The 26,374-nt window shown below is 32.2% G+C and overlaps 1 protein-coding gene and 1 long non-coding RNA gene across 22 annotated transcripts in view; both read right to left on the bottom strand.

Moving 5' to 3' along the window:
- Positions 1-2,975: 2,975 nt before the first annotated feature.
- Positions 2,976-26,374, bottom strand: part of LOC127732530 (uncharacterized) — a 273,118-nt gene continuing 249,719 nt past the window's right edge. For 14 of the 21 annotated variants that reach the window (XM_052241559.1, XM_052241561.1, XM_052241563.1 and 11 more), the window contains one exon: positions 2,976-5,181. In XM_052241559.1, coding sequence (XP_052097519.1) covers positions 3,862-5,181 — 1,320 coding nt within the window. In that variant the 3' untranslated portion in view covers positions 2,976-3,861. Of the gene's footprint in view, positions 5,593-7,512; positions 7,572-26,374 lie in introns of those variants that run through there. The other 7 variants (XM_052241571.1, XM_052241580.1, XM_052241560.1 and 4 more) reach the window with 5 other exon arrangements.
- Positions 21,722-26,093, bottom strand: LOC127732536 (uncharacterized). The gene is made up of 2 exons (XR_007996302.1): positions 25,953-26,093; positions 21,722-22,855 (listed from the first exon to the last, which is right to left on the bottom strand). It is a non-coding gene; the product is annotated as an uncharacterized LOC127732536 (long non-coding RNA).

Here is a 26,374-nt window from a genome sequence, read left to right as displayed (position 1 = left end):
TAAAATAATTTTGTGATTATAACAATATTAGGCTAACCTAGAATATAAAAAAGAAAGACGAAAGAAACCAGAGGGACATTCAAACTCAAAAGTCGAAAAGAAACTGACAACGCCATGGCTAAAAAATGAATAAGACAGACAGACAAACCAGACAAACAACAGTACAAAAAACAAAACCCAAAAAACAAAAACAAAACGGAAAACTCAAGACTGATCAACAAGAATCCCGGACAAAACTGGGGATGATTTCAAGTGCTCCGCAAGGTTATAATATAGTGCAAATGTACTTGTTTCATAGACACATGAGTTGTCTTTCTTTATAAAAATAAGGAGATGTGGTATGATTGCCAATGGGACAACAATCCACCAAAGTTCAAATGAAGTTGATGTAAGCAATTACAGGCAACCGTACGACCTTCAACAATGAAAAAAACCCATACCGTATAGTCGGCTATAAAAGGATCCGACATGAAAAACATGTAAATATTTAATTGAGAAAACTAACGGCATCATTTATTACGTTTGAATGTCCTTCTGGTATCTTTCGCCTCTATTTTATAACAAAACAATTTATGAAAAACAAATATGACAGACATGAACCAACGACAACCACTGAACTAAAGGCTCCTGAATTGGGACAGGCACATAAAGAATATGGCGGGATTAAACATGTTTGTGAGCGCTCGACCCTCCCCTAACCTGGGACAGTGGTGTAACAGCACAACATAAGAACAAATAATAAAAATCAGTTGAAAAAGGCTCAACTCATCAGATCGATACAAAGCAGAAAAACACAGACTAGACGTGGCATAGTATTTATCCATCACTCATCACTAACAACAAAAAAGACGCTAAGTACAGATCTGAGAGTACTCGCAGTTACTGATAGCTAGTTCAAAGCCAATAACAACTTATGAAAAATATCAGGTATCATGTATCTAAGACTAAAATGTCAATCAGTACACATCCAACAACCAATGGATTTAGTGAAAAGACGTCATTAACACTCAGAGAAAAACATGACCTTGTGCTATGCCAAAATATAGGTATCTTTGCACAGTTTTAATAGTAATTAATGGTCGTTTAAGCCAGACCATTTGGCCCTGCATCCTCAATCATGGTCTATTGACTATGTACATTTTGCTTAGATTAAATGTGAAAGTTTGTCATATCTCAGTTTAAGGGCAATCGGTAGTAATAGGTCAATGATATTTGGTATTAGCATTGGCACATCTCATTTCCATGGAGATTATTTATTCCTGCATCATCAATCAATTTTTGAGGCCCCTCATGGGGGTGTCCAAGTAATCACATAATCACAATTTGTTTGCCAATATAATCACATAATCATTAATTATTTTTTTAAACAAGATAATCAAATAATCAAAAATACCGTCCTAGATTATCAAATAATCAATTAATCATGAAATATTTAGTCTGGTAATCAGATAATCACTATAAAAACGGCCATGTAATCACATAATCAAAAACCCAATGAGGAGGCTCATTTTTCGTGGTCTATTGACTATGGAAATTTTGCTTAGATTACATGTGAAAATTTTTGATTATTTAATTTTAAGGAGAATCACTAATGGTAGGTCAATTCTATTTATTTTAGCATTAACACATCTCATTTTATTATTTTTTTTTCATTTCCATGAAGGTCGTATGGCCCGCATCCTCATCATTGTTCATAGACTTTGAAGCAGTTTGTGTTTAGTCCAGTTTAAAGGGAACCACTCATGATAAGTCAATGTTATTTGGTATTCAGTTGTATTGCATTGGTATTTTTTGTTTTCACGGAGATTGTTGAGCCCTGCACCTTCAGTATGGTTTTTCGGCTATGAATGCTTTGCATAGTTAGAGATATGAATATGTCTCTTGTATAGTTTACATGTTAAAGTATCGTTTTTGTCTCGCCTGCAAAGAAAGTCGCAGAATGCGAGACAAAGGGATTACTATCCGGCGGCGCCGATGTAAACTATTTTTTAAAGCTTTATATTTCAGAAGGTAGACGACCTGGATGCTTCATACCTTGTATGCAGATACATAATGTTATGCAATTTCCGTCTGTCATATGTCTATTGTCATTAACCTCATTTTCATGATTCTGCTACTGCTTGAAAAAATAATTTTGTTTTTTTTTGTCATGTGAATTTCTCACTTATTATGAGTAACAAGATAACTATATTTGGTATATAGGTTCCTTGCAAGGTCTACATGTTCGCCAGACAGTGTTCACCTGACCTCGACCAGTCGACCTCATTTCATAGGTCAGTGATCAAGGTTAAAATTACATGATTACATCTGTTTAACAAATACTATAAACAGTAGGTTAACTTAATGTGGTGTATATAATGATTGTAAGGGGTACATGTCAGTCTGGCAAGTTTTAGTTGACCTTGACCTTAGTTGCATTGTTCATTGGTCAGTGTCAAGTTTTTGTGTCTTGGTCTGTTTTTCATGTGCTGTACTATAAACAATAGGTCAACCATCTTTGCTGTTTATAATAATTGTAAGGTATCATCTGACCTTGACCTCATATTCATTGTTCATTGGTCAATGTGAAGTTGTTGGTACAATCAACCATTTTTTCTAAAAATGTCCTGTACCAAGTCAGGAATATGGCAGTTGTTATCAAATAGTTCGTTTCTATGTATGTTCCATTGACATTTGTTGCACTTCAGTGATTTTGTTGCTCCGTTGTTTTCCTCTTTAAGTTAATGTGTTTCCCTCAGTTTTAGTTTGTAAACCGGATTAGTTTTCTGTAAATCGATTTATGACTATTGAGCAGAGGTATACTACTGTTGCCTTTATTTCAGTTTTTGGTATGGTCTGTTTTTAAAATACGGTCAGCAATAGGTCAACTATATTTGGTGTATGGAATTATAGTTAGGTGTACATGTCTGTCTGACAGGATTTATTTGACCTTCACCTCACTGTCCTGGATATTTAAAAATGTAAAGTTTATATAATACTAGTAGTTAAACCTTTATCTTTAAAACTTTCAACATACAAAATTCAATGGTCAGTAAAGCACACATGAAGCAGGTAAGACATTTCAGCGTGTTCACTCTTGTAATTTCTTATTTTGGCACATGTCTGTTTATAAAATACCTTTTTCAGGTATTCATTGATAAATTTAGACATTATTTAGACTAAAGTTTCTATCCCTTTCCATGGATCAGTTGACTTTAGTTTCAGTTTGGCTATTCTTGTTCTGGGTCCTTTTGTCATGCATATTGTTCAAATTTTAACTATTGATATACTTGCCATTGAAATTGTTTGGTCCTAATGGTGGTAAATACTGGAGGTGCTTTCAACGCATGTTGATCAAATTTTGATATTTACTGAGTTCTTATTTAATTCTTAATGCAATGTGATTTGCGAAACAAGAGGCTATCAGATTGACAGCAAATCGAATTTTCCGGCATGAAAACAGTTTTTGCCAATCTTGATCCAAAAACAGGATAAATTAAAAAAAAAGATGATTTTTTTTTGTAGATTTCAGAACAGGAAAGTTCAAAATCAGTCTAAGTATTATTGTTCTCTTATATGTCTACAACTCAACAACGATAAAAGGTAATAATCCTGAAAGTAAAACTTGAACTTCATTAACTCACAGGAAACAAAATAAAAATTACACGGACACTTTTTTGCAGCCGACCATCCGACCGTCCGCCGTACATTACCAGATAAATTGCCGATATTTTCCTTTGGAAATCCAGTTGAAAAATAATTCTTTTTATCATTAGAAAATTAAGAAATATGCATTCTAATCATGTATTATTTACACGCCTTAATAAGGAAGATGTGATCTTGATATCAGATATTTTTTCATTCAAAAATTAAAATAAAATGTTAAATCTTATAAACAAAAGCTGTGTCATGGTTTCTGCTATCTTCTCTTACTTGACTAGACACTATCATAATTCTTGTTTCTTTGTTTATGTCTATTTGATAAGGACATTCGATTCCATCAGCCTCTGAAAGTATGGTCTTACAGGTTTTACCATCTGGAGATACTACCACAACACTGTTGTTTCTACTAGAAACTATATAAACAAAGCCATTCATGTCTAATGTAATTCCTACTGGAATGTCAATGTCCTGGTGCTGAAATGTCCACAGAGGTTCACCCGTACTTTTTAAGCAGCATACTTTGTTTTCAGAGGAAATGGTCCAATAGACATTTCCTTGGAATAATGATATACGTTCCACTCCTTCCATTCCTTCTAAGATTGTATGAGACATGTCATTCAGATTCACTCTAGTACTCTGTCTGTCAGTAGTACAGATGACAAAAGTTTCACCATCACTTGCTACTCCATAACAATCATGAGAAAGGTTGATGGTCTGAATAATTTTATTCTTTTCTATATCCACCAGTGTTGTCTGGTTGGCGTATCCTAATGAAACAGCTACTGTATCATTTCTGAAAAAACAGGCATCACATGGATTTTGTGTGAATGTAACTACTATTCTGATGAAGATGCCATCTTTACTGAACAACAGTAGTTGTTTTTTGTTACAATCAAGTATTATAAATTTGCCATCAGGTAATATACGACAGGCAACTATACTTAAAGTCTTCATATCTTTTGGAGTTGTCAGTCTTGTCAACAAAGATGGCTTTATTTGTTCAATTCCAGGAACTTTTGAAATTAAATGTTGGGCTTGATCTTTTCTACCGGCCTTTATTTGGAGAGTAGAAGAGGTGGTATTGATATTGATATCTCCAAAGGATTTGACATCACGTAAAATTGATTGAAGAGCAGATGAAATGTTAACCTCTAGATTCGTTTCAATGAAGTGGTCTCTACTCTCTAAATCTTCTACATATTTTGCCGTTTGTGATGTAGTTTCCTCAATTTCTCTTAGACCAATATACATCTGTAGCTCTGTTGCATATTGCGTCATTTTGGTAAACTGACTCTGCATTTGGTTTATCTGACTGGCTCGCTGTTCCATTTGCTGCACGAGAGTGGCCATGTTTAATTTCAGCTTTGAATGTTTAGACTCTAAGTCATTAAGTATGTCTTGCTCTAATTTGTTTAAGTAATCATTGATCGACTTCCTCAGATACTTGATTTCCTCAACGGCTTTCGTTTTCTGAGTACTGATGGTACTGATCCTGGTTTTCATGTATTTTATGGCTGCATCTAAGTTTTCCATCACAACCTTCAAATCTTTTTCAAAAAGTTGAACTGAGGCAGATGACTTTACTTGCTTTAGGATAGCAGACAAGGATTTCAGATCTTGACATTTCTGGTGTCCATCGGTGATGCACTGGACACAGCATGGACATGCATGAAAAGAACAATAAAGTTCAAACGTCTTCATGTGGTCTCTGCACTGACTGCTTATTTCTTTCATGAATTTAGGTAGCTCGTAGTAATTTTCAGATGACATGGTTTTATGATTCTGAGACAGTCTTGACTTACTGTGAGGTTTTTTACAGTCTTCACAAAACAACACCTCACTCACTGTGCACCAGGTGACGGCTCCGTTGGAGATTCCATCATCAAGACAAATTGTACAAAAGTGCTTGACTGATGAGGCCATTACTTTATCTCTTTAAATCTAAAACATCTGAAAATACTCTCTTAAGTAAATATTTACAGCTATAAATACAATAGTAAAAAAATATTACTGTAAGATATAAATATATACAGGTAATATTATGATCATAAAAGATGCATTATGTCCAGATATGTAATGACAAGTAAACCTGTTACACATTTGTATGTATATTCACAATTATACAGAACATACTTATCTGGGAATTAATCAACACTGTTCTGCGCCTTTTACCTTTGACATTCCCATAATCAACTAGGCCTTAGTGGTTGTTGTTTGTTGTCGTGGGTCATAAGTGTTTCTCGTTTCTCCTTTGTTTTTATAAAGATTAAACCATTGATTTTCCTGTTTCAATGGTTTATTAAGTCATTTCTTGGGCTCTTTATATCTTGCTGTTCGGTGTGAGCCAAGGCTCCTTGTTGAAGGCCGTACTTTGACCTGTAATGATTTACTTTTTACAAATTATGACTTGGATAGAGAGTAGTCTCATTCGCTGTATTCATAATAGGTTAGTAGAGGGTGAACATTCTTAGGGCAGACAATACAGATATAAAAGTCAAGGATAGAAGACAATGGCCAAGAGAAAAAAAAATTGTATGGCTTTTGTATCATTTTGGCTGCTATGTCACTGACATAACTTTATATATAAGTAATGTTATGTAGGTTGTACTATTACAACACTGCCCCTGGAAAGAAAAGGGTTGGAAGACCGCTAACATGTTTAATCCTTCAAAATTCTATATGTGCTTGTCCTAAGTCAGGAGCCTGTAATTCAGTAGTTGTCGTTCGTTGCTGTTTATAATATCAAATGCTACCATTCAGGTAATTTCTTTCTTCAGCATTGCTTTTTTGTAGTTGTTTAATATGTGTTATGTTATAATCTCATGTTGACCCTTGTGACACCTTTAATTTGAATAAAGTATATTCGATTCTATTCTATTTGTATATCGTTCATTGTTTTTTACATAAATTAGGTCGTTAGCTTTCTTGTTTGAATTGTTTTACATTTGTCACATGGGAGCATTTTATAGCTGTCTATTTGGTATTGGTTTGGCTCATTGTTAAAGACCGTATGGTGACCTATAGTTGTAAACTTCTATGTAATTTCGTCTGTGGTGGAGAGTTGTCTCATTGGCAATCATACCTCATCTTCTTAGTTTTATATTAAACTGTTCAAAGAAATACAACTCTAAAATTTCCATGAAACAAATACATTTGCACTATATTATTTCTTTTTGATACAAATTATTTTTAAAAGATTGAAATCCTACAAATAAAACTTTCATCCTTTTCTTTAAAATTTTGAAAACAACACTGTAACTTGTATTTGTACAAAAAAAGGTTTCTATTTTTTTAAAACTATCAAAATCATTATTTTGTCCTCAAATAATTAAAGGCCAGTGAATTGATTAATAGTGTTCAAAAGGAATATAATATAGTGGTTTGAGCAAGTAGACATGATTTTTCCTGGCTATACTACAGCCCTCAGATTCATTGAATGAATAATGCATAATAGTTGAGCTTGGTATATTTCCAGAAGATACATTTTTGATTGAACTAGGAACATTTAACTGTTCTGCTCTTTTCAATAAAGTAAGCACTTCAGCCACCACACCCTTCTTTTACAGTCTCTGTGTAGCAGATTTTAAAAAAGAACCCAAAATAAGAGACTAAGTGGAGATATTATCTAGACTATTTGTACTGTGTCAGACTGAGCAATTTTTGCTCAAACAAGGCAAATTCTCCGATTCATTTGTTTTCAGTCACGGTGAAATTTATCATGTATCTACTTTCTGTTTAAATGAAACATTGAATTCTTATTTTATCATAAATGTCATGCGGTAATTACCATCGACAGTTACCAGAAATTAATAAATTATGCAATTTGAGTTATAAAGTAAATAAGCAATTGGATTATTAGAAAATTCTTACCATGCACATATCGACAGTCGGATAGGAATTTGCACAGGGAAGTAAAATGTCCAATATCTAGGACACTTATGAAGAAATATCGATTTTTGAAAGATTTAAATACTTGTCTTACCAGTTTAATATTTTGTGTTGTGTACACACAAATTTAATATGTCTTAAATGTATTGATAAAATGTATGTACTGTTAGTAAACAAAAGCACCATACAAACTTTTTTCTGTAACAAACTAATTAAATTGACTGTACATTTAAAAAAAAACCAACTTAGACATTTCTATTGCATTAAACACTTAAAATTTGTATTGAAATGTATTTATTAGTTTTAGTATAAACATGTGGGACTATCATAACATTATACATGTATCTCTTATAGGTGGATGAAGAAATTATTCTATTAAAGTTTAATTAATATTTCAAAGTTACACATGTTTAGGGCTAGAACTTACAGATATAAAAATGACAATTTTGCCTTTTAGACGAAAGTATCAAAAACATGCAACATTCCCTCAAACAGCACAATTCCCGTGGAACTGTCGGCATAAAACCTGACATGGACATGGCTGTGAACGTCCACATAAAAACTCAAATATCTGAAATATTTCGGGGCACAAACTGCTGGTTCCATTGCAGAAACAGTAGGTTATGAAGTTTCGCAGACATGCATGGAAAAACTTTGTAAACAAAAAGAAAATCTGTGGGATCAGACTGTATATAAGGGTATTGTACAAAATTACCTACAATCCATTTTTATTAAAATTATGACTAAGTCTGCAAAAGGGACTAAAACACTCTTAGACTTTAATATCTGCACTGTGTTCCTTGTGAAAAAAAAATCGGGAGTAAAAGCCACGGGGTGGGTGTGGGGTGTTTGTTGGGGTGTATAGACCATAACTCGAGGAAAAAAAACATAAGAAATACAATGAAAAATGTATGCATACAACTGAGTCCACCAGGAAATGTGGTATGATTACTAATACTTAGTTCTTCGCGACGGACACTGCTTTAATATACTATTTTTAAATTTAGGGAGACCATTAATAGTTTTATATTGTCTATACACGATAAAATCATCGGAAAACTACTAAACTTTCCCACCCAAAAGCACTGATTGTATGTTTGATTTAACTTCTTTTGGTTACTCCTACTTGACCGAATACCAGGATAATCTACCACATAGTTTAAAACATGTCTAAAATTTGTAAAATCTGGAGTGAAAAGTTGGTAATATGAAAAAAGTCTATTAAAACTGAAAATTGAGCTTCACAAAAACCAACAAAAACACAGCCTTAAATCAGATAAGTAATGTTTACTAGGTGATTCCAGTTCATTACTTTTTTCTACCCGATAAACATTAAGTTTTTACAAAAAAATGTCAACATAAGTGACATGGCCCCTCCGCAATAGTAAAATTGTCTGTCCACATAAGTAACATAGCCCCTCCGCAATACTAAAATTGTCTGTCCACATGACCGAATACCAGGATAGACTACCACATAGTTTGTAGCATGTCAAAATTCTGTAAAGTCTGGAGTGAAAAGTTGATAATATGAAAAAAGTCTATCAAAATTGAAAATTGAGCTTCACATACACAGCCTTAAGTCAGATAGGTAATGTTTTTCCAGTTGATTCCAATTAAAAAAAATGTCAACATAAGTTAAAAAGCCCCTCCGCAATACTAAAATTGTCTGTCCACATAAGTAACATAGCCCCTCCGCAATACTAAAATTGTCTGTCCACATAAGTAACATAGCCCCTCCGCAATACTAAAATTGTCTGTCCACATAAGTAGCATAGCCCCTCCGCAATACTAAAATTGTCTGTCCACATAAGTAGCATAGCCCCTCCGCAATACTAAAATTGTCTGTCCACATAAGTAACATAGCCCCTCCGCAATACTAAAATTGTCTGTCCACATGACCGAATACCAGGATAGACTACCACATAGTTTGTAGCATGTCAAAATTCTGTAAAGTCTGGAGTGAAAAGTTGATAATATGAAAAAAGTCTATCAAAATTGAAAATTGAGCTTCACATACACAGCCTTAAGTCAGATAGGTAATGTTTTTCCAGTTGATTCCAATTAAAAAAAAATGTCAACATAAGTTAAAAAGCCCCTCCGCAATACTAAAATTGTCTGTCCACATAAGTAACATAGCCCCTCCGCAATACTAAAATTGTCTGTCCACATAAGTAACATAGCCCCTCCGCAATACTAAAATTGTCTGTCCACATAAGTAGCATAGCCCCTCCGCAATACTAAAATTGTCTGTCCACATAAGTAGCATAGCCCCTCCGCAATACTAAAATTGTCTGTCCACATAAGTAACATAGCCCCTCCGCAATACTAAAATTGTCTGTCCACATAAGTAACATAGCCCCTCCGCAATACTAAAATTGTCTGTCCACATAAGTAGCATAGCCCCTCTGCAATACTAAAATTGTCTGTCCACATAAGTAGCATAGCCCCTCCGCAATACTAAAATTGTCTGTCCACATAAGTAGCATAGCCCCTCCGCAATACTAAAATTGTCTGTCCACATAAGTAGCATAGCCCCTCCGCAATTCTAAAATTGTAGGTGCATAGTTTTTGCCATTTCATCTTATTATCATTTATTTTATTTTTATTTTATGCCAATTTTCAAGTAATTTTCAAATATAACCTCCCCTTAATAGGTCAAAAGTTGGTCATCATATTCGGAATGTTTCGATTTCGGTAGGCAGATGATCCATCAATTTTTTTGGCCATTTTTCTCTATTCTCTATTTTATTTTATTTTTTATTTTCTTGGCCTGTTTTCACAATGCTTTATCTTTTAGGACCCATTTATTCTCATGTCCTTATTTCGTTCACCTGTTTGTCTCTATTCTTTATATTTTTGCACATTGACCCATTATTTTCTATTGTGTAGACACCATACAGACTCTTCTACATGTACGTCATTTGATTATTTGAAAGTCAATTTAAGTTGTTTCAAAATAAACTACTGGGTTTAAAATCAAAATGGAAAAGAGCTCATTGAAACTAGCTCTTCGATTCATGTTAGTCAAGTTTCTGGGTAGATCACCTATAATGAGTCATGATCACCAATTTTGGATGGGACTCAATAAAGTTTTGAAGAAAAGATCAGTTATCGAATGAAGATGGGATTCATTAAAATTTTGAAATATTGACTCATTCACGATCATTAACTATTGGAATTAAATTCATGTCACTCTAAGAACACTGGAAGATGTCACTCAAATGGTTACGATCTCATTATAATTACCTTTCAATGCTAGTAGGAGTGAACTATTTCAATAGAATGTACAATTACTGATAATTTCAATGCAATGTCTCTTTAGCAATGAAATGCATTTTATAGATACCCAATGAAATCAAAGAAATTAGCTTCATATTTAACTAATATATATATATAATATAGGATAATGGTGTTGATGAAAAAGATAACACCGTTCCACTTCCTATGGTTTTCCACATAATTAATATTACCAATAATTAACGAGTTTTGGGTCGAATCCGTTAGCGATAACAATAGCATATTGCTACTTTGCAGACCCTTTCATTAAGAGCACCCTTATTAGGAGGACACTTAGCAAACTGAATCGGCCTATATTTAAATGGAGCTTTTGCCTACCTTACTCCCAGCTTTGCCTTGACGGAATTTACTAAAGTTAATCTTCTCAAAACATTGCTAAAACATATTTAAAAATAAAAACACACCCATTCAAATTATTCGTTTATTCTCAAAATATAAAAAATGCAAAATAAGCGAAAAGTCACCTCGGATGCCGCACAAAAGCCATGACACCCAACGGGAAACCAGTGAGGACATATTTTGATTCAAAACTGTCCAGCTGTATTCTTGGTAGAGGGAACTAGAAAATCCTACGATAAAGGATATCAGAAAGATATATGTTTATGATCCACAAATGTTTTACTGCAATAAAATAAAGGATTCATTACCGACAACTATTAAATTCAAGGGAAAATTTTTCGACCTTTTTTGTTTGCAACCGGATGTGACGTACTACGATTTGGTGGTTTTACACCTCTACTACAGAAATAGATAACCTCAGCTCTATTTTTCAACATTTTTAAGGAATTTATGGTTCTCAATGCTCTTTAACTTCGTGATTTATTAAGCTTTTTAAACTTTTTTGATTCGATCGTCACTGATGGGTCTTTTTTTAGACGAAACGCGCGTTTGATGCAAATACAAAATTTCAATCCTGGTATCTATGATGAGTTTATTGAGTAGCCTTTCTAGACGTCAACATTATTCGGAGTACTATTACGTATGCTCCTTAGCAACCACTCCCTTCTTTCATATTTTCTATGTTGCAGAAAATAAAAAATAGAAAGAGACAGATCTGCACAATTTGTTACGTGTCAGAATGATCAATAATTACTCAGAGGGTAAATTATCCGATTCATTGATATCTAATATTGAATTGAGCATGAATCTAGGTAATATGTCAATGGAAATGGGAAATATGTCAAGAGTCAACGACCCGACCTAATAACAGATAACAACCGAAGTCCACTAATGGGTCTTAAACGCAGTGAAATAATCCCGCACCCAGGTGTTAGCCACAGCTTTGTTTTGCAGTTATTCTGGCCAGAGTGTAATAAGTTATAAATTTTGAGTAATAAAATTAATGAGCAATTGAATTATTTAAAAATTCTTACCATGAACATGCTGACAAAAAGAAATTCGAACAGGGAATCAAAATGTGTAACATCTGGGACACGTATATAGAATTATTGATATATATTTAAATACATGTCTCAATAGTTGATTTATTTTGTATTAACAAAATTAAATATCAATCAAATTCAATCAAATGTTTTTGTTTCTATTCAAAGGGTCAATATAAAGAGCATATAAACCAATGCAAATCACAAAGTTTAAACAACACAATACACTATAACATAGTGATTGTTAATAATTAAAACATGATAAAGAACAAATATGGAAATAAGATTAAAACAGATATACATGATGGAAGAGAGCCAGTTTTTAAACGCCATGTGTTTATCTTAACGATTGTGCCGTATTTTTGCAAGGCAATATCGTGATTGTGAAAGGATGAATTATTACTCTAGGTGTACTACAACCATTAATTTCCCCCAATTAGTCTTTGTTAAATTTGCACTTTTCAAAAAGTTATGCAGGCTTAATTTATCTTTGTTTCAAATAAAGAAATACTTGGCATGAGTTAAGTTTTATTCTGTCCAGTACTATAAAAAAGATTTCACATAACATTTGATTGCATATAAGAAAAATAACCATTTTTGTTTACCTGTGTACAAGCTTTGATAACATTGAAACCTCAAAATATTCTATAGAAATCCCAAATAAAAAATAATGGTGCTTTGAAATACCCAAGATATATGTTTATGATCCACAAATGTTTTACTGCAATAAAATAAAGGATTCGTTACCTACAACTATTAAATTCAAGGGAAAATTGTTTCGACCTATTTTTGTATGCAACCGGATGTGACGTACTACGATTTGGTGGTATTACACCTCTACTACAGAAATAGATAACCTCAGCTCAATTTTTCAACATTTTAAGGAATTTATTGTTCTCGATGCTCTTCAACTTCGTGATTTATTTGGCTTTTTAAACTTTTTTGATTCGATCGTCACTGATTATATACTTGTATTGCTAGTTAAATATTTTGTTTTGTATACAAACAAAATTGATATGTATTGATTAAATGTAGACACTAAACAAATAAAATCATTAAATAAATTTTTAAGAAACTTTAGTTTTGTGTAACAAACAATTTGACTTTTTGTACATTAGATAAAACAACTTGGACATTTTGCATTGCATTAAACACTTAAAAAATGATTGAATGTGTATTATCTTTAGTATAAACATGTGGGACTAGCATGACATGACACGTAGCTCTTATATGTAGGGTTACTTTTAGTATAAACATGTGAACCTGTAATGACATGATACACGTAGATCTTATAGGTGGAGTTAGTCTAAATATAAATTTGCAGGACTTTCATGACAAGATAAATGTAGGTGAACGAGGAAATTATTATTATATTAAAAATTAACAGACATACACATCATAAAGTTGTCGACGTCCACGTAAAAAAATCATATCCTTGAACATGTCGGTGTATACACTGAAAGTTCCAATGATAAAAGAGCAGGCAGACTTACATTTTTTCCTGCAAACATACATTGAAAAAACTTTTCATATGGCGAATACAAAAAGTAACCCAATTCAAATAAAATATTTCCTGCAGACATACTGTAAACCAACATATTTTCGCGAGTGATTTATTTTCGCGACTTTCGCGAGTATAAAAATAATGCGAATATAAAGCGTCGCGAATATGTGAAACTTGGATCATGTCTTATTAAATTTGACCAAGTAAATAAGAAAATCGCAAAATTAAATAGCCGTGAAATAACTTAGAAACGATAAAACGCGAAAAAAAGTATCCGTGAAAATACGTTGGTGTACAGTACATTGAAAAACATTTAATATGGCATTATACAAAAGTTACCCACAATCCATCTATATTACAACTATTGCAAAGTCTGCACGAGGGATTTAAATTCGTTAATGGAAGTGGGATTCATCAGAATTAAGAAATATTCAATGTCTCTTTAGCAATTTATTGAGTCCTTAGCTAAAATATCGATCTATACTACTTAAATAACGAGGTTCAATTTTGAGGTTCAAATTAAGAAATATTGACTCATTCACGATCCTTAGTGAAAGTAAATTCAAATCCCGTAGAAACCCTCTAAGAACCTTGTTTGGTATATATTGAATGTTTTAAAAGTTTTAAATTAGAAGACGTCATTCAAATAGTTCTGATGCCCATTTTAATTACATCGAAATGCTAGAAGGAGTTAAATATTCCAATGAAAAGTATAAGTACTAATTAGCTCAATTCAATGTCTCTTTAGCAATTTATTGAGTCCTTAGCTAAAATATCGATCTATACTACTTAAATAACGAGGTTCAATTTGTAAACTGGCATGACAATAAATAAACAAATCCAACTTTCAGACATTTAGACACTTTTTTCCACATAATCAATATAATCAATAATTAACAAGTTCCGGGTCGAATCCGTTACCGCTACCACCATGAGGAGGCCATTATTCAAACTGAATCTGGCCGGTTATAGTGATTAATTGCCTACCCACTCCCCAAAAATGGCAGGGACGGGACTTACTTCTAGAAAGTTAACCTACCCAAAACATTACTTAATACAAATTTAAAAAAAAACACACCCATTCACCTGATTTTTCATCATAAAATATAAAAAAATGCAAAAATAATTGCTCACAGAGGGTAAATTATCCGAATCATTTGTTTTCAGTCACGGTGAAAAGTATCATGCTTCTATTTTCTGTTTTAATGAAACATTGATTTCGTATTTTATCATAAATGGACAGTTTCCAGAATTTAATAAATTCTGAATTTTTAGTAATGTAATTCAATAAATTTGCAATTGGATTATTTGAAAATTCTTACCATGAACCTGGTGACAGAGAGAAATCGCACAGAAGTGTAAAATCTCCACTATCTGGGACACTCCTGTAGAAATATTGATTTAGATTTAAATATTTGTATTGCTAGTTTAATATTTTGTTTTAAAACACAAATTTGATATGTATTGGTTAAATATATGTACTATTCAGATAAAAGCATTAAACAAACTCTTAAGAAACTTTAGTTTTGTGTTTATATGCACATTTATTTTTGGACATAAAATAAAAGCAACACACTAAAACAAAATATTTTAATTGGAATTAGTTTTATTATAAACGTGTGGGAAGAGCATTTCATGACATGCAGCTCTTACAGGTTGCGACCTGATTATAATTCGATACGCAAGACGCGCGTTTTGTCTACTTAAGACTCATCAGTGAAGCTCAGATCAAAATATTTAGAAAGCCAAAAAACAAGTACAAAGTTGAAAAGCATTGAGGACCCAAAATTCCAAAAAAAATTGAGGTAAATACGGCTAAGTTGATATATGACTATAATAAGAAAATCCTTAGCATTTCGAATAATTTATACTTTTGCAAACAGTACATTTATAAAAATGACCATATAATTGATATTCATGTAAACACCGAAATACTGGCTACTGGGCTGGTGATACCCTCGGTATATTTTTCTCCTGACGACATACATCATGTGCATTGAAAAACATGTAATATGGCAAAGTACAAAAGTTACCCACAATCCATCTATATTAAAAATATAACAAAGTCTGCAAAAATTGGTTAATGAAAGTTAGATTCATCAAAATTCTGAAATATTGATTCATTCACAGTCCTTAACTACTAGAAGTCAATACAAATCTCGTAGAAACCCTCTAAAAACCCTGTTTGTTAAATTGAATGTTTTAAAATTTTACAAATTAGAATGGTTCTGATGCCAATTTTAATTACATCGAAACGCTAGTAGTAGTTAAATATTCCAATGGAAAGTATAAGTACTAATTAGCTCAACATAATGTCTCTTAAGCAATTTAAAGTGTCTTGAGCTAAAATATCGATCTATACTACTTAAATAACGAGGTTCAATTTGTGAACTAGCATGACAATAAATAAACAAATCCAACTTTCAGACATTCCAGACGATTTTTTTGACATATTCAATATAACCTATAATAAACAAGTTCCGGGTCGAATCCGATACCAATAACATTAGTGTATGTTTGGGATATATATTATACTTATAAGCCCCCTTTCATTAGGAGCACCACCATACATGATTAATCTGTAATTACATCATTTGTGTATTCTACACATTTTTTTCTGTATTTAGTATACTTTTACCCAATTCTTTAATGTTTGCCGTTAGTCAGTTTAAAAAAGAAAAAAACATATACTCAAACATGTGAAAATAAATTAGTGGTTTAAAGGGGGACGCACGCCCGTAAAATCCGCCACTGTCAGCATCCTTTTTTTCTGTATTCTATATATTTTTGAATCAAATGAGAGTACACAAACCCCAATCATCTGTTAAATGTGCGTTCCCTTACCATTTGATAGAACAAACATTTACGTATATTTTGTTATATTTAATACCAATGTATAATTGAACTACTTATTCAATAGACTCAGAATCGGAAGAGCCTGATGATGATACTCCAAAGAAATCATGTCGATGTTTATAAAAGTAATTTAACATGTTGTGCCCATGTTAAATGTAGGTATTTAAGAAAAGCATAGAGAAAAATCCCGGTCATAGTGATTAATTACCTAACCATTCCAACAGCATTGCTGGGAAGAGACTTAATTCTAGAGAGTTAACCTCAAATTTTAAAACATGCAACCACACCCATTCATGTGATTCGTTCATCCCCAAAGATATAAAAAGTCCAAAATATATACGAAATAAGAGAAAAAGTAATGTAATAAACAATCATATAAATGTCTGCAGAAACTTTCTTTACAATACAAATATAATCCAACACATAAAATATATGATGTAAGGATAATAATATTTATCTATTAAACCATTTTGACAAACAATTTCAATGATTTTGAATGATTTTCTCTCTATACATTACCCGGATTCAATGTAACCATGACCTTTTGATCCATGGTTAGTGTCGACAGACATAAAGAAATCCCTGTTATAGTAATTAAACCAAGACGGGTTCATTCAATGTAACCATGACCATTTAATCCATGAATGAGTGTCGACAGAAATAAACACATGACAAAGAAATCCCTGTTATAGTAATTGAACCAGAACGGATTCAAACAGAAAGTTTTTGAAAGCAGAGAAGACTGTGCACTTTATAAATAGCATGACTTTATCAGATAACAATACAAATACTAAAAATCGGGCTAAAAATAAGGCGTAGGTACTTTAACTCAGTCGTGGACCTGCAAGTGTCCTTTGTTTAATACCTGTTTTAATTTGTATTTAGTCCTATTATCGTTCCATGTGAACTTTAGTTTATTTTTTTTAATTTTTGATTCAGTTAATGTCATTCTACACATTTTTTTTCTGTATTTAGTATACTTTTACCCAATTCTTTAATGATTTTGAATGATAATAGCTTTTATTTTAGAATTTAAAGGAGAAATGATAGCAGTATTGCTTGAAGTTATGTGGCATCAGTTTTTTTCTCATGCAGACATAAGGGGTAAATGTCCGGCGGCTGTGTTAGCTATTGATATAAAGCTTTAGATTTCAGAAGGTAAAAACATATACTCAAACATGTGAAAATAAAAATAAAAAAGACCTGGATGCTTTATACTTTGTGTGCAGATAATGTCAACCATACAGAGTTCGTCTGACCTCGACTTTCATTTCATTGGTTAAGTAACATGGCAAGGTCTGTTTCCCGGATACTATAAGCAGTAAGTCATCTGAATATAGTGAACATAATAATTTGAAGGAATACATGCCAGGCCGGCAAATTTCATATGAACCTACCATTATATTCATGGTTCATTGGTCAATGTAATGTTTTTGTGTTTTTGGTCTGTAATTCATGTACAGTACTATAAGCAATATATCAATTATCTTTGGTGTATAGACAATGATACAAAGATTGCATTGTGTACATGTCTGTCTGTTAGGTATCCTAATACCTTGACCTCAACTTCATGGTTCTTTGGTCAATGTAATGTTTTAGTATTTTGGTGTGTTCTTTTTTCAAATAACATAAGGAATGTCAGTTGTTTGGAGTAATTGTAATTGTCTATAACTATCTGTCCTGATTTATAGGACCTTGACCTCATTGTCAGGGGTCTTTGAAATATTAAGTTATGTGAAACTTGTAGTAAAATATCTATCTTTAAAACTGAAATGTAATGGTCAGTATAGCATGATATTTCAGTTAGTGCACTCTTATTTTGGCGTCTTTAGAATAACATTTAAAGGTATGCATTGATAAATTTAGAAATTGATAAGAAACAAAAATGTCTACCCCCCCTCGATGCATCATTGACTTTCAATTAAGTACGGCTATTCTTTCTAGTGGTCCTGTTGTCGTGCACATAACTCAAGTTTTCTACTATTGTTAAATCCTTTACATTGACATAGTTTGGTTCTAATGGTGGTAAATACTGAAGGGGATTCCAATTTACACCCAAAACAAGGATCAAGTAAAACAATAAATGGATTCTTAGAGAAATGAAAAGGCCAAAATCATTCTTGAATTTAGAAACAACCTATCCAAATTCGGAAAGATGTCGAAAAGTATAATTAAGTTATCGCAAGGAGACTGTTTTGTTACCCGACCACCCACCTGTCCACCATAAAACTCCAGAAACTTTTCATCGGAAATCCGGTTAAAAATCAAAATCTTTTATCACAAGAAAAATGAACAAACGTATATTCTCATAATAAAATACCTGCACACCTTAATAGGGAAGATGTGATGATCTTGATATCCGAAATACTTTTATTAAAATATGAAATCAAATTTTAAATCTTATAAACAAAAACAGTTTCATAGTCTGTATTTCTATCTTCACTTATTTTACTAGACACTATCATCATTCCTGTTTCTTTGTTTATGTCTATTTCATAAGGACTTTTGATTCCATCAGCCTCTGATAGTATGGTCTTACAGGTTTTCCCATCTGGAGATACCACCACGAAACTGCTGTTTTCACAAGAAGCTATATAGATAAAGCCTTTCATGTCCAATGTAATTCCTACTGGTTGGTCAATGTCCTGGTGCGTAAACGTCCACATAGTTTTACCCGTACTTTTAAAGCAGCAGACGTTGTTTTCTAAAGGAATGGTACTATAGATATTTCCATGGAATAATGCAATGCAACCCACTCCTTCCATGCCTTCTAAGATTGTATGAGACATGTCATTCAAAATCACACTAGTACTCTGTGTGCCACCACTACTGATGACCAAAGTTTCACTATCACTTGCTACTCCATAACAATCATGAGAAAGTTCGATCGTTTGAATAATTTTATTGTTTTCTGTATCCACCAGTGTTCTCTCTTTGTGTACTCCTAATGCAACAGCTACTGTATAATTTCTTACAAAGCAGGCATCATATGAACCTTGTTTAAATGTAACTTCTATTCTGATAAAGATGCCATCATTACCGAACAACAGTAGTTGATTTTTGTAATAATCAAGTATAATGAATTTACCATCAGGCAATATACGACAGGCAACGATATTCGAAGTCTTCATATCTTCTGGAATTGTCAGTAATGTCAACAGGGATGGCCTTATTTGTTCAATATCAGGAAATTTTGAAATTAAATTCTGAGCTTGATCTTTTCTTCCAGCCTTTATTTGCAGGTAAGAGGTGGTGTTGATATCGATATCTCTATAGGTTGCATTTCTGTAAATATAGACAATGCAATTTCCCATAGGAACTCCCTTTGCGGCTAAAACTGTGACACTTTTACTATGAAGTTTCGTGAAAAATAATATCCCAAAACGGAAAGTTAATATGCACTACTATTTTATTCAAAGGTCAAAATATAGTGCTGTGCGGCATATTTTCAACATTTATATGCCCTGAACTTCTAAGAGTTTAAACTTATACTAAAATTCTATACTACCCTTACCTTCTTTTTTGGACCTTCTAAGAATTAAAATTTAGGCGCTACCATGTTTTTCTATACTGGTTACATTCCCAAGTGATGTCTCTATGAGATGAAACACAGAGATCATAAATGGGAACCAGTATGTTAACAAATTAACATATCTATGAATATTATATATCTCCCCAAAAGAGGCGTGGTTTAAGAAACAGCTGTATTTACAAAGTGCAACCTATACAAACATTTATTCAAATAGAAAACTCTCTAAAAACACTTTTTCTCACAACAATACTTATTTATCAGAATTATAGCCTTAAAGAAATCACTGCATATAATCTAAGTTTCCTTTTACAGTACATTTTATACCCCTACCCCTGTTTCAATTTTTTAAAGAATTTGAAAACAGAACTTTAATTATTGCCAGCTTACCCTATGTACATGTTTTCTGACATGAACTGTCTAAAACCTGTTTGAAACTGTTCTGATAACAAATTGAAAGCATTTTAGAATACTATAAATGTAATGTTTAGTAGTTAATCATTCCAAAATTCAAGATTATACAAAGTATCCAATCCTGCCTTTGTCTCCAGTCCACATCTTACTGTATGCCTATTAGTCAATGAAAGTTCACAATTTCTGCCTCTAATGGTCAGTTTAGAATTCTTGTCACAAAAATATCATCCCTTACCATATATCTAACATAAGTTAGTTAATACATGAACTAGAAGTGTTTAAACAAAGCCGTATTTGCAAAAGTTGTATTTATGAAGATATCAGTCTGGTGCATAAATTCACTAAAAAAATGATAGAAATGACTGCTTACATCTGATTTTTGCATAACTTCCTAGCACAGTTATTGTTTTCTTTACAAAAGACCTTTAAAATAATAAAATCATAGCATTTACAAGTTAAATTATCTGTTTTATGACCCAGGGGTAGGCATTTTTCTCTGTTTTTTGCCCCTGGGGCCTCACATTTCCCATATGTTTTCCCTGTTTCTAGCAATATGGAATATTAAGAGCCAATCTGCCAGAAAACCATGCAAAACCGTCCGAATGTCACTTTTTCCAAATGAGTTCATATTTGGCATATTGGTGCACCTTAGTAATGTAAATAACCACACAAATTTTTTTTGGGAAAATATTGAACCGATCTGGATATTTTTTGAGAGCCATGTTTAAACAGATGAAATTGCTCGAAAACAGCAAAAATAAGCTTTTTTTGGCATATTTCGCTGGTTTAAATAAAAAAATATGGTAACATTTATAATTTTTTGATAGTTGTTCCTAGTAATACATCACTTTAAGTGTAAGAATGCATAGAATTAACAATGCTGTCTATTAAGTGTATGTATAATCTAACTGTTTCAATATGTCTTATTTAGCTACATGTCCAAAATGGCTGATTTTGGTCATCTTTCAGAGCCAAAATACTCCAAGACCCGTTTATTATTGTAAAACAACATATCTACTTGCAAAGTATAACTATATATACCCAATCAAAAAAAATATCAAGCTCGGCAAATAATGTTGGTGTCTGGTATATGCCACAACAAAATGGGGTAACCTGCATATTCAAATTTTCTCAATTTTGCCGTCTAATTTGTAACTACTGACATATGATAGGATCTGGACTTATAAATAAGTATAACAACAAATGGAAAAGAATAATTAATGTTTCATTTAATACATTAAGAAAATAATCATACATAAATACAAATTATTCATTATAAATCTAGAGGCTCCCAGGAGCCGAAATAGATCGTATTGACAAATTGTGCACCTAAAACAATAAAACACACATATTTCAAACGCAATCAATTTAAATTAGAAGTTAAACAATTCAGAATAAGTTCAGACTGTAAAAAAAAAGTTTCTTCTGACCACTTTTGCAATTTATTCTTATAATATATTGATATAGTTGTCGGATAGTAGCAGAAAACTGTGAAAATTTGTAAATTTACACATTTCAGGGACAATAGCTCATAGATGTTATGTCCAATTTTTCAGAAAAATTTTGGGTATTTAGATCTTGTCATGTTGATAGCTTTTATCAATATATATATATATATATTGAAAAGTTTTTAAATTTTGTATACATATATATATGTATGACACTTCTTCTAAAGTTATTAAGATGATGGTTTAAAAGTGAAAACTGTAAACAGATGATTTTAACAGACACTTGATGGAAATTTTTTTATGACCCTTTGAGCCTACTATGCTAACAAGGCAAGATTTGCCAGGTACCTATATCTATGTTGCTGCAATGTGGTCAATACAAACATGAAAATCATAAATGCTTCTAAAAAAAAATCCCATAACTAGACGAAAAACAAATTACTTAGTCTATATATACCAGTGCAAAATTTATAAAGAATTTTGAATGAAATTGGATAGCTGTTAAGATTACTGTACCTATAATGCTCTACATCACATCCTCGGAGATAACAGAATTAAAATAAGTCATATGAATCTTCAAATTTCAATAAAGTTGAATGTGTTTTTTTATACTTGAACGGCTATAGGTTTTACTATAAAACAAGTGTACATTAACTTTCTTGTAAAAGAAAAACCATAACATTAAAATCTCCATAAATGATGAACTGTTATTTTTTGAGACATCATCCCATGGAAGATTTAACTGATGTTTTAAAGTTGGAAAGTTTCTGTTGCTTGTTTGGTTGGTTGAAATTGTTTCTGTTACAAGCATTATCAGTCTCCCAATCTGATGTTGACTGCTGTGAAAGTTCAGTTGTTGTTGACACTGACAGAAAGATTAGCTGCGAGTCTAGATCTAAAAACCACAAAACATACATACATGTACATAAATCAGGCTGTTAGTTTTCATATTTTTTCATTTTCTTATTTTGGGGCCTTTTATGGCTGAATATATATGCAGTATAGGTCTTGCTCATTGTTGAAGGCCATATGGCGTATGAAGACCTATAGCTTTACTTCTATGTCATTTGTTCTCATTGGCAATCATACCATATTTTTTTTTAATTTCATATATACCACTGACAGGAAATAAAATTGACAACTTTTACTGTAAGTGGATGCAGTTACAAAATTCTCCCAACTAAAGCCAAATCATTTTTGCAGAATAGTTATTATCCACTCCTTTTAAGCATGTCCAAATAGCCCTTAACATCTTTACAACAATAAAAATTGCCTCAATTTGGTTTGGCATGTCAAATTACCTCTCAATATAATTTTACATTGAAAACAGACAATGGCGATAATTTGACCGCTTTTAGTGACAATCTTTGAAATGGTGGCCATCTTTATATCTGTTCTCTGTGTCAAAGTACAGCTAAATATCAATATTCTTTAAAATCAAACTCAACAAAATTGAAAATTTTACCCTTTATTTGCTGTGTCCATCTTTAAAAAAAAAAATTCATTGTTTTGTTGGCATGTCAAAAGTGCTATAATTCCTTAATGTCAATTTTCATATAAGGCCATCTTGAAAATGTTTGCCATTTTGGAAGAAAAAACAACATTACTTTGTTTAGCAAGTCAAACTACCACGACTATCCCTAATTAACAATTTTCATTAAATTAACCAGTGTTGAAATTTGTGCCATCCTTGATGGCCATCTTGAAAATGTTTGACATCAGATAATCATCCACATATTGTGCTTTTCTTTTCACTAAAGTTTCATTTAAAAAGATAAAACCAGTTATCTCAGAAAAGGACAAATTTTGTGGAAGATGAAGAAATAATGCAAGTTTGGACAGAACATTCAAGCTATAACAGCTCTAAATTTGTAATGGGATTAAATATTTCACAAAGAATAGGTTTCTAACACAGAATAAATATGGTATAAAGATAAAGTTTAATAGATTCAGCATATCAGAGAACCCAAGATCAAATTAAGATTTAAAATTTAGTTTAATTTTGGACCCTTTGGACCTCAATGTAAACCAATTTCTTAATAGGGCCCAAAAACTAAATACAGGTTAGGATCATGCTGAATCAGCATCTTTAAAATTATTGTTGAAATCAAACACAGTTAAATTATGGACCCCATTTGAACCAACTTGAAAACTGGGACCAAAATCTTAAATCTAAGTACATATTTATATTCAGGATATTTGATTATTTCTATTTATCATTCAAAGAACCCTAATTCATTGTAATTAGAGTTCAAATTTTGTTAAAATTAAACTCAGTTAAAATTTGGACCCTTTGGACTTTAAAATGTGGACAAATTTGAAAACCGGACCAAAATTAAAAATCTAAATATAAAACATTTGCATTTTGTATATCAAAAGAACCTCAAGAATTCAAGTTGTGTAGAAATAAGAAAAAAAATTTTGGACCATTTTGAAATCAATGTGAACCAATTTAAAATGGGGCCCAATTGCACCATCTTAAATTATTTAAATACATTGTTAGATTTAGCATATTAAGAACCCAAATAATGTATTTATTTTAATTTGTTCTTGTCCTAAACATGCATGAACTATTTGCCATTGGACATTAGCATTACCAACAACCAATCAATTAATCGAACAGGTGAAATATCTTCAAAAGTACCAATAAAAATCTCCCCCTTTTATATTTGAAAAAGTAAAATCACAAAAATACTGAACTCTGTGGAAAATTCAAAAAGGAAAGTCCCCAATCAAATGGCAAAATCAAATGTTCAAACACATCAAACGAATGGATAACAACTGTCATATTCCTGACTTGGTACAGGCATTTTCTTATGTAGAAAATGGTGGATTGAACCTGGTTTTATAGCTAGATAATAAACCTCTCACTTGTATTACAGTCGCATCAAATTCCATTATATTGACAACGATGCGTGAACAAAACAAACAGACACAATAGGTAAAATTGTCAAAAATAGGGGTACAGCAGTCAACATTGTGTTATCATCTTAATCACTATAAAAACAAACAAATGTAACGAAGAAGCACAAAAAGGCATACATCAAATTTAACATCCTCATTTTGCTTATATTATACGATTTTATATATCTATGTAAAATCCACCCATAAAGGATGGAAGGTTAGTACTGGCGTAAAATCGCGCGTTTGAAATTCGCACAGGTAGACATAAAATAATTTTGTCGTTTAAAGTATGACGGGATACATAAATACAGAGTCACGTAAAATGGATATCACAAAAAACAGACTTAACAGTAAAAGTAATACGTATTAATAAATAAAATAATTGAAATGGAATGTATGAACAGTTCATTAGTCATTGTAAGTTATTGAATGGAAACTATAGGAGCCGCCCAATATAGTACTACAAATTAAAATTAGCAAAGTGATTTTTCAATGGGAAAACCAAGTTTACAAAGACCTGTTTAATACAACTGATGTACAAATGTATAACATGTAATTGTATAATTATGTTATTATATAAGTGATTACATATACTTTGTATGATTACCATGTTATACAAACAGTTAAATTAATATATAAGTTAACCCCAAGGGTGACTGGGGTATAGAAGTATGGTCACCATTGGTCTTCCTCCGACCGGCAGTAAAACCCGTGCTAAAGTGGGGCGTCCGTTTGGCTGTGCGGGATGTACAATTTGCAGCCACGTCCGGTCAGAATGGGGACGTTAAATCCGATGCCTCGTGTAAATAGAGTGCCACGCTCTTTGCACGTTAAGAACCCTTGCAACAACTCTTTGAGGGGTCCGTAGGTGACCTGTTGCAAGGCTAAATTTCTGTTCCTATCCAATATACCCTCATTTCCCGTGGCAGTCTAAATTTCTCCGACCTTAATCCCTTAATCTATTACAGATCCTACCTATTGTATTTATTGTGAACTTGTTCTCGTCCTGAATATGCATGAAATATTTGCCACTGGACGTTAAGCAACCAACAATCAATCAATTAATATATAAGTTAATAATAACTTACCAATATCTTCTTCTATACATGTATTTAGTTTGACCTGGCTATAGTCACTTTTACAAAAATTCATCTTAATTGAGCATTGCTTGCATATATATAGCCCTACAAATAAAAAGTGTTAAACTATAAAATAATTCTTCAATTTTGTTTTACATAAAATAAAATATATCAGACAGGAAATGTAGGGTAGTGTAGCATCACTGTGCATGTAGTTTAAATGTATGTTTTTTCTTTTAAAAAGGGCTCTATAAGTAATCTACATACCTGTACATGTAGGGTCCTAAAATGGAACTTTACAAAAGTTTGCAATGCTTTTGATTTTTTTAGTCTCCATGGCCTATTAGTTCATTAAAAAAATATTATTCTCTGGATAAAGTTGTCTAGTGTTACATGTACAGTTTGTTGTAAAACATGTATTTGTAGCAGGC

This window comes from Mytilus californianus, unplaced genomic scaffold (assembly GCF_021869535.1).
Source record: "Mytilus californianus isolate M0D057914Y unplaced genomic scaffold, xbMytCali1.0.p SCAF_25, whole genome shotgun sequence".
Classification (NCBI taxonomy): domain Eukaryota; kingdom Metazoa; phylum Mollusca; class Bivalvia; order Mytilida; family Mytilidae; genus Mytilus; species Mytilus californianus.
Note: the sequence above shows the minus strand (reverse complement) of the source record. Positions and strands in the feature narration are given on the sequence as shown.